The sequence below is a fragment of the Mustela lutreola genome, chromosome 16 (genome assembly GCF_030435805.1).
Source record: "Mustela lutreola isolate mMusLut2 chromosome 16, mMusLut2.pri, whole genome shotgun sequence".
In the NCBI taxonomy this organism is placed as follows: domain Eukaryota; kingdom Metazoa; phylum Chordata; class Mammalia; order Carnivora; family Mustelidae; genus Mustela; species Mustela lutreola.
Genome location: NC_081305.1, coordinates 45,671,168 through 45,681,055, shown reverse-complemented (window position 1 = coordinate 45,681,055; position 9,888 = coordinate 45,671,168). Strand labels below are relative to the sequence as shown.

Below are 9,888 nucleotides of genomic sequence, written 5' to 3'. Positions count from 1 at the left end.
TTGAACTAAGTTAAGTTTTTTGGTTTAATTAAGATAGACATGTCTTGGCACGCCTGGGTGGCTCAGTTGGTTAAGCGGCTGCCTTCAGCTCAGGTCATGATCCCAGCATCCTGGGATCAAGTCCTGCATCGTGGTCCTTGCTCAACGGGGAGCCTGCTTCTCCCTCTGCCTCTGCCTGCCATTCTGCCTGTGCTCACTCACGCGTGCTCTCTCTCTCTCTCTCTCTGACAAATAAAATCTTAAAAAAAAAAAAAAGATAGATATGTCTTTAAAGTTACAGCAATAAATGTGAAACTTCAATTAAAGTTTACTGAAGGTCAAATAAGCTCATGTTATTTATTAAAATCTGTTAGCAAAAAATAACTGAACTGATGGTTAATTGTCTGTCTCAAAGTTTTAATGGGTAATTGTTAAAATAGCTTTCAAAGTCTTTGGTAACCTGAAAGTTTAAAGTTTTGGTTGGATGACAAATGGAATTAAATTATGAACATCAAATGGGATAAAATGCTAAAGCATTGAGTACTTGATGTAGGTTTGTGCTTTTGGTTTCTTACCACAAAGAAACTAAGAATATTTAAGTCTATTGGTAAACATGTTTTGTGCTTAACTGATTCATAAATCTGCCATCTAAAAAATTCTGTTATAGGGATGCCTGGGTGGCTCAGTTGCCTGGGTGGCAGCCATGACTGCCTTCAGCTCAGATCATGATCCCAGTATCCTGGGATTGAGTCCCATATCGGGCTCCTTGCTGTGCAGGGAGCCTGCTTTTCCCTCTGCCTCTGCCTGCCGCTCTGCCTGCCTGTACTCTCTCTAATTCTCTGACAAATAAATCAATTTTAAAAAATTTTGTTATAACAGATCACAATTGGTTAATATTTAGCCATCACTAGAGACTGAAGTATTTATAGAATAGAAAATTCTGCTAATTATAACTAAGACTGATGAAATAAAGGAAGCAATTCTGTATGTAAAAAAGTAGGAGATATGCAAGAAAGGTATAAGGAATGAAATACATTTTGTTGAAGGTAATAGAAGGTAATTTTGTCCTAAATGAGATGGTTGTTTAGAAGAAAATGGCTTGGGACAAAACCTGGATGCAAAAAAAAGTTGTAAAAGGTTTGTGAAGGAAAATCTTCAGAAAAGAAATTTTAAGTATGGTCAGGACGGACTAAGATTAAAATGAAATTTTTTAAAAGATTTTATTTATTTATTTAACAGACAGAGATCACAAGTAGGCAGAGAGGCAGGCAGAGAGAGAGAGAGGAGGAAGCAGGCTCCCTGCCAAGCAGAGATCCCAATGCGGAGATAGATCCCAGGACCCTGAGATCATGACCTGAGCCAAAGGCAGAGGCTTTAACCCATTGAGCCACCCAGGTGTCCCTAAAATAAATTTTAAAATGTAGCACGTCAAAGTGGCAAAAACACATGAAATGACTCCATGTATTCTGGACAACCAAAAGAAAAACGCCGTAAGGTTTTGATTAAAAGTTGTTTTTTTTTTTTTTTTAAGATTTTATTTATTTACTTGACAGAGAGAGAGAGAGCACAAGCAGGCAGAATAACAGGTAGAGGGAGAGGGAGAAGCAGACTCCCTGCTGAGCAGAGAGCCCAATTCAGGGCTTGATCCCAGGAACCTGGGATCATGACCTGAGCTGAAGGCAGAGGCTTTAACTCACTGAGCCACCCAGGCACCCTTTTATTAAAAGTTTTAATGCTGTCTGAAAAACCAGAGGGAAGGCAGTTGACTGACAGTAAGACTAAGTCATAGAAGGATTGGGGAAAGTGACTTTTCTTTGCCTTGGTTTATAGGTTTGAAAGGAAACAATGAAATATGTTGAAAATTTGACCATATTAGATCAGTTTTCCCTTCACAAGAAGGGAAAAAAGACTAATAAATCTATTCCTGTAAAATGTTTCTGTTCAAATGAGACATAGTATTTAAGGAAGGAAGACTAAAGCCCTGTGTCATGGCAAATCTATATTGGTGATCCATTCAAGTAAATGTTGACTATTATGTAAACTAAAAAGACACTGGTATAAAAAAATCTTTCTCTCTGTTCAAAAAAACAAAGTTTTCTTAGATTAATTGATCTGCTGTTAAGAAGAAAATGTAAATGGTTTTCTCTTTGCCTGCCCAGAGAAACCAGTTTCTATGTTTTGTTTTATCAGATCTTAAACATCCATAATCCTATTTAGGCATGTGCTTTAAAACTTATATTTTAGCAATTGTCAACAAGATTTAAATTGTAAATGAGATCTCTTTGACTAATAAGGCTTTTCCTTGGTATGCTAAATTACTCAGGAAGTACTGCTAAACCAATGATAAACCTTGGGTTACATTTGGATAAATGCTATAACTATTATAGAGAGTCTATGCATTTCCTAAAGTTTTAACCTTTTGATAAAGTCATCACTTGATATTGTAATTATTGAAATATTATGTGTCACAGAAGTAACCTGATTTTTTTGCCAGTTAAATTATAAACTCTCATCTCATCAGTTCTTTAACCATATCTATTCTGAGCTTTTGTCACTTATAATTGTTTTAATTCTCTTGTAAAATAAGTTTTACCTTAAAGGAGATTCATATAAAGGACTTTCAGGACAAATACAGGTATTTGATATGTTTAAAATCCTAAAATTGAAATGGATAAAAATTTCCAGAACTAAGTAAAAGCTGCATTCAGACTAAACCAGAATTAATAACATGGGACTAAATAAACTAGAATATTATAATGTTATATCTGTTAATTTAAACATTGCTGGTTCTCTAATGTCTGCATTTGTGAGTTCAGTCTCACAGGCATTGGCTAAGGCCATGGACAATAATTGAAAACTACACTGTGCCTACTGGCCCCAGAACTCCGGACAAGTAGAGAGAATAAACCGGACTCTTAAAGAGACCTTGACAAAGTCAATTCTGGAAACTGGCGGTGGATGGGTAGATCTTCTTCCCTTCACCCTCCTTAGGGCGCGATGTACACCCTACTTAAACAAGTTCACCCTATTTGAAATAGCAAGAGGTTGCCCTAGCGGAAATGACTGATCAGTCTATACTCCAGTCACTGCAAGCGCTACAGTCTGTCTTATGAATAGAACCACATCCTTACCAACCCAGAAACTTGGTTTGGATACGCTGCCACCAAGTAAAAAACTTGGAGCCTTGCTGGAAGAGACCATTCACTGTCATCCTGACCACACCCACGGCAGTAAAAGTAAAAGGCGTCAGGGCCTGGATTCACATGTGTCACATCAAACGAGCCAAAAGCAAGGACACCCTCCAGAAATGGGAGCCACTGCCAGTGGACCCCACCAACTGTGGACTAAAACTAATACTCAAAAGGGTTTTATAACTTGGTCACTTTTTTTTTTTTTTTTTTTTTTTTTTTTTTTTTTTGACAGAGAGAGATCACAGGTAGGCAGAGAGACTGGCAGAGAGAGAGTGAGAGGGAAGCAGGCTCCCTGCCGAGCAGAGAGCCCAATTCGGGACTCGATCCCAGGACCCTGAGATCATGACCTGAGCCGAAGGCAGCGGCTTAACCCACTGAGCCACCCAGGCGCCCCTAACTTAGTCACTTTTAACCCTCTTCCTACTCAGCAGCAGCCAGGGGACACCTCACAGGCCTAAAACAGCCCAGTGGAAAATCAAAAAGACAGCCGATAGAACAACATTCAAGGGGACACCGTGGCTCAGTTGGTTAAGCAGCTGCCTTTGGCTCAGGTCATGATCCCAGTGTCCCACATCTGGCTCCTTGCTCAGCAGGAAGCCTGCTTCAAAAAAATTCAAGGTTAAATGCAGAATAGAAGAGTGCTTGACATATTATTCCTTAAAAAGTGGGGAGGATTTCTGCGTAGCCCTGGGAGAGGAATGCTGCTTCTGGGTATTAACGCCCTAATGTCGTTTGTACAAGAAAAGGAATTGGGGCAATAAAAATGTTAGTCCTACAAACTCAATATAACCCCTTACAACAGGAAGACATAAAACTGGCTGAAAAGTCAAGGAATTGACTAATCTCCAAATAAAAAGGGGGAATATTAGGGCCAATTTGATTTTAAGACCTGTTTAACTATTAGGGCCTGCTTAGCCAGAGCGACTCCATATTGCCTAGGTAGCCATATTGTTGTTTACCTCCACAGACTTCATTCCGGGAATAAATGCCCCAGTAGTTCCTGGTATAAGTTCCAGGTATCGATTCCAGGAGTAAATGCCTTAACAATAGAAGCCACATACCTAGGGTCTGCGGTTATGCCCTATAAAACCTGCTTGTGAGATTGGGAAGGGTTCACTCTCATCAGAGGTGGCCCTGGCCAGTCAGTCTGACTTCTAATGCTTGGCAGAGAATAAAGCTTTGCAAAACTTTCACTTTGTTTCAGTCTTGTTCCCTTGATAACGGACCCCAACAGAAGCAGGCTCCCTGCTGAGCAGAGAGCCTGATGCAGGACTCAATCCCAGGACCCTGAGATCATGACCTGAGCCAAAGGCAAAGGCTTAACCCACGGAGCCACCCAGGCACCCCAGGATCTTTTGTTTTTTAAAGATTTTGTTTATTTGGGGTGCCTGGGTGGCTTAGTGGGTTAAAGCCTCTGCCTTCAGCTCAGGTCATGATCCCCAGGATCCTGGGATCGAGCCCTGCATCGAGCTCTCTGCTCTGTGGGGATCCTGCCTCCTCCCTCTCTCTCTGCCTGCCTCTGCCTACTTGAGATCTCTCTCTGCCAAATAAATAAATAAAATATATTTTTTAAAATAGATTGTTTATTTCTTTGACAGAGTGTGTGAGCACAAGCTGGGGGAGTGGAAGAGGGTGAAGGAGAAGCAGGGAGCCCAATGTGGGGCTCAATCCCAGGACTCCAGAATCACAACCTGAATGAGCCAAAGGCAGATACTTAACCCACTGAGCCACCCAGGTGTCTCGATGAAAGATCTTTTATAGCCAGTGGTTCTTAAACTTTAGTGTGCATGAGAACCACCCGGAGGGCTTGTAAAACACAACTGGGTTCCACCTCCAGACTTTAATGCAGTAGGTATGCACTGGGATCCATAAACAGACGTCTTAAGAAGTTCTCAAGTGTACTGATGCTGTTGGTCTGGGGACCACACTTTGAGAACCACTGTTCCTAGCAATCCCAGGGTCACCTTTTCATAGAGACTAAGACCTCTTGGGGACTTCTTGGATGAACTATGAAGTTTTAGGCCAGCTCTATATCTATTATAATTGTTACCAACATTAAGTTTTAATGATAGTTTAGTTTTAAAGAGCCTTTTAAATTTAGGACACAGTGAGGTGCCTGGGTGGCTCAGTCGGCCAAGCGTCCAACTCTTGATTTTGGCTCAGGTCATGATCTCAGGGTTGTGAGTTGAGCCCCACATGGGGCTCCTTGCTCAGTGGGGATCCTGCTTCTCACTCTCCCTCTGCCCCTCCCCACCTGCTTGTGCTGTCTCTGACAAATCAATAAAATCTTTAAGAAAAAAACTGCTATAAAGGGGAGCCTGGGTGGCTCAATGGGTTAAGCCTCTGCCTTCAGCTAGGGTCATGGTCTCAGGGTCCTGGGATCGAGCCCCACATCAGGCTCTTTGCTCAGCAGGGAGCCTGCTTCCTCCTCTCTCTCTGCCTGCCTCTCTGCCTACTTGTGATCTCTGTCAAATAAATAAATAAAATCTTTAAAGAAAATGAACTATTTATAACCAATGAAACAATGGAAAACATGGTGGAATCTCATAAAAATAAGACACAAGGGCGCCTGGATGGCTCAGTGGGTTAAGCCGCTGCCTTTGGCTCAGGTCATGATCTCAGGGTCCTGGGATCGAGTCCCACATGGGGCTCTCTGCTCAGCAGGGAGCCTGCTTCCCTCTCTCTCTGCCTGCCTCTCCATCTCTACTTGTGGTTTCTCTCTGTCAAATAAATAAATAAAATCTTTTAAAAAAGAAAAGAAAAGAAACCAGACACGAGTATATAAAATTAAAAAAAATAATAAGCGAAACTAAAATACAGGAATGCACCCCTGGGTAGTAAAACAAAAAGCAAAACAAGGAAGCAATCACTGTAAATACCCGGATAGTAGTTACCTCTGGATAGGAAGGACAGGACAGTGAAGCAGGGGGAAGGGTTCAGGAATGTTAGAAATCGATTTCCAGGGGCACCTGGGTGGCTCAGTGGGTTAAGCCTCTGCCTTTGGCTCAGGTCATGGTCTCAGGGTCCTGGGATAAGAGCCCCCCATCTGGCTCTCTGCTCAGCAGGGAGCCTGCTTCCCCCTCCCTCTCTGCCTGCCTCTCTGCCTACCTGTGATCTCTGTCTGTTGACTAAATAAACGAAATCTTTTAAAAAATTGAAAGAAAAAAATCAATTTCCAGTGGTGGTTACGTGGATGTTGGCTTTCTGATCAATCAACCTGCCGTATATTTTCTATACTTTTCTATGTTATACTGCACAGATACGATTTAGAAAAAAAAAAATGGCCAAGAGTGGCCAAAGAAATGTTAAAGACAAGAAGGGAGTATGATTAGAAAGCTTTAGTAGTTCAGAGGATTGTTGTGAGGAAGATAAACAAATGAATAAACGGAAAGTAATAAAAAACACCCCTCTCCCTCCTCCCGCCAAAAACCCCACGAATCTAGACTATTTTGGTATACAATACAGGCGGCTTTTTTTTTCTTTCTTTCTCCCCTGCAAAATGCTTTATTGTTTCCATTTGGTCTACAGCTTGGGGGAGGACCTCTCCCAGGTGGTTAAAAAGCTGCCTGGCTGCTGGCTGCTCCGACAAACCCAGACAGAAGCCCCGGGACTAAAGGGATGTTAGAGGGGCCCCTCAAAGGTCGCTGGGCTCCAGAGGCTGACAGTCACGCTTGAGGGTGAGCCTTTCGAAGAGATACTCGCCCAGCCCGACCTGGGTGCAGGACACCCTGCGGAGGTTTGTCAGGTGGTCGCCCATCTTCTTGATGATTTTCACCTCCTCGCCCAGGAAGTGGCTCTCCAGGAAGTTACAGAGATGGGCGTCCGCACGGGAGGAAGCCAGGGCGTGCAGATCCAAAAGGGCCTCGTTCAGGTTCTTCTCCAGGACCACAGCGGTTTCCATGGCGTCCAGGGCTTTCCCCCACTTGTCGTGGGACGGCTTCTGCACGTCCTGGAAGAGGGAGCTGCCGCTGCGCTGTTCTTGCAACATCAAGAGCTTCTGGGCGCCTTCGAGCTTCTTCTGGGCCAACTCTTGGAAGAAGTGGCCCAAGCCCTCCAGAGCCACATCGCTGCAGTCGAAGTAGAAGCCCAGGGAGAGGTAGGTGTTGGAGGCCCGCAGATGCATGTTGACTAGGCAGTTGACGGAGGCCTCCACCTCGGTGGAGTAATTCTGGCGAACCTGACAGCTCATGGTTGGTTGGCAACAGGGAGCTGAGCTCAAAAACCGGTGTTGGTTGGCCCCGGAGGCAGAGGGTAGCTGAGGAGATGGTTCCGAGGGTTGAGGCTGTACAGAGGGTTGAGGCTGCACCAGCGGCTGGAGAGCGACCGGAGTCTGGAATAAAGGGTGGCCCTGGGTCTGTTCACAAATTCTGTTGAAACACTGGACAGATCCAGGGGCCCGCCGGACGCACTGTTGGTGGGGCATTATAATCATGGGAGAAGAAGCTTTGAGTGAAGCATCTTGGATGGGATCTTGGGAAAGCCAACAAGAAGCAGTCTTGTAGGACTTTCCTTGTAAACGTTAAACTGGTCCAAATGGAATACATGGCTCCGCCCTCAGACGTTCGGTTACACCCCCCACCCCCCACGGCAGTTTCAGCTGTGATGGCACATCCGACCGCTAGGTGGCGTCTGGCGGAGAGCGGGTGCCCGGGCACGACGCGTGCGCAGTGCGCCTGGGTTGAGCCGTAGGCCCTGCGCTCGCGCACACGGGATCGCGCCCTGCGTTTCCTGGCGCGCACGCGCTGGCGCATGCGCACTCAGCTGCACACCGGTAGTCGCGCTCTCCCTTTACCGCAATATTTCTGGGAGCGGCTGAGCTGCCCCCGCGGTCCGAGATGTCCGAACTGCCCGCCGACAGCAGTATCCGGCAGACGGACGCGGCGAATGGCCACCGCGACGTCCGGCAGGCGGAGGTAGGCGGTGGGAGGCGGGAGCCGGCCCCGGCGCGGCCTACGGAGCCCCGAGAAGGTCCGGCGGCGGCGGCGGCGGCGGCGGCGGCGGCCGGGGAAGCCCGCGAGGCGGCGGTCGCCCGCGAGCTGGCGGGGCCGGCGGAGGAAGAGGGCGCGCAGGCCAGACTCCGGTCCCGGCCCGCGAACGGTCCGGGCCTCGCTGCGCTGCCGTACCTCCGCCTGCGTCACCCGCTTAGTGTTTTAGGAATTAATTACCAGCAGTTCCTCCGCCACTATCTGGAACACTACCCGATCGCCCCGGGCAGGATCCAGGAGCTGGAAGAACGCCGCAGGAGGTTTGTGGAAGCCTGCAGAGCCCGGGAAGCCGCGTTCGATGCCGAGTATCAGCGGAATCCCCAGAGGATGGATTTTGACATTTTGACGTTTACTATAGCTCTCACCGCGTCTGAGGTTATCAATCCTCTGATAGAAGAACTCGGTTGTGATAAGTTTATCAGTAGGGAGTAGTCTGGCGACGGACCTGCGTGCAGGGGAGTGAGACTTGGCGCCGGCCGTGTCGCGGCCTTGTAAGAAGTCCGTGTATAGGCGATAAGGCCCATGCCTCGTCGGGGTGGGGAAAGGGAGGTTTATCAGGAAAAAGCATCAGGAAGGAGAGAGAAAAGATTCAAAGCCTCGTGACTTCTGTGACGTTGGGTTTGCGACTGATAACATTCTTGACCCTGCGTGGTGGAAATGTCTTTGAAAAACTGCTTCCCCAACATGAAGGAGAGGTTTCCTGCAATTGAGACTCGGTGTGAAATATTGGCCATAATAGAGCCGGTGATGAGGAGAGAAATGGTCAGATACTCATGGTAGCAAGAAGGAGTCACAGCTGAGTTACCCTGTAGACAGACTGGAAGCCCCCGGAAGAGAACTTGAAATTGTCAGAATTTGCGCTCTCCTCGCGTCAGGTTTTAGTCTAAGGTGATTTTGTGTTTTCTGAGGCATTTCAAGTGGCGAACAATGTAACTGTTGTATATATTACATGATAAATTACGTGTTCGAGAGTTTCTGAAGTTTCTGGATTTTTTTCTTTCATTTTTAATTTTTACTTAAGGTGGGGTTTTGTTTTGTTTTATTTTTTGGCAAATGTATGCACACATCCCCAAAAGTAAAATACATGCTGAAAAGCCTTCCCTCCCTGGCCCCTCCATCCAGTACCACAACCCACATCTGTAGGTGCCTCTTCTGTCTTTGCAGTGTCCTTATGTATACACAAGCAAATGCGAATTTGGGTATTTGGCTGGGGGGGGGGGGTGTCTGTTTTTTTGTTTTTCATTTCTTCACAAAAGTTGGTGTATTTACTGATTTATAAGTTACTTTTATAGTAAGAACGTATCTTGACGATCCTTCCAAACAACTAGGTTTCCTCATTCTTTTTTAGAGCTGCATTTTGTTTCATTCTGTGGCTGGTTATGCTGTAATTTACTTATCCAGGAACCACGCCTTTGGGTGGTTCCCCATCTTTTGCTTTAGATTTCTTTTTAAAGAAATCTAGGATCAGGATCATGATCCTAGGGTCCTGGGATCAAGCACCACATCGGGCTCTCTGCTCCAAGGGGAGCCTGCTTCCTCCTCTCTCTCTGGCTGCCTCTCTGCCTACTTGTGATATGTCTCTGTCAGATAAATAAATCTTTTTTAAAAAACGATTTTATTTATTCATTTGAGAGAGAGAACACAAGCAGGGGCTAGAGGGGCAGAGGGAGAAGCAGACTCCTTGCTGAGCAGGGAGCCCAACTGGGGACTTGATTGATCCCAGGACACTGAGA

General features: G+C 45.8%; 2 protein-coding genes across 2 annotated transcripts; one reads left to right on the top strand and one right to left on the bottom strand.

The window, feature by feature from the left end:
* Positions 1-6,631: 6,631 nt before the first annotated feature.
* LOC131818042 (ferritin light chain-like) lies at positions 6,632-7,869 on the bottom strand. The gene has a single exon (XM_059152085.1). The coding sequence runs from the start codon at positions 7,600-7,602 to the stop codon at positions 6,805-6,807; it is 798 nt and encodes a 265-aa protein (XP_059008068.1). The 5' UTR covers positions 7,603-7,869; the 3' UTR covers positions 6,632-6,804.
* Positions 7,870-7,906: 37 nt separating this feature from the next.
* On the top strand, positions 7,907-9,126 carry EID2 (EP300 interacting inhibitor of differentiation 2). Its single transcript, XM_059152086.1, has one exon. It carries the CDS (start codon positions 8,006-8,008, stop codon positions 8,585-8,587), a length of 582 nt encoding a protein of 193 aa, XP_059008069.1. The 5' UTR covers positions 7,907-8,005; the 3' UTR covers positions 8,588-9,126.
* Positions 9,127-9,888: the final 762 nt, after the last annotated feature.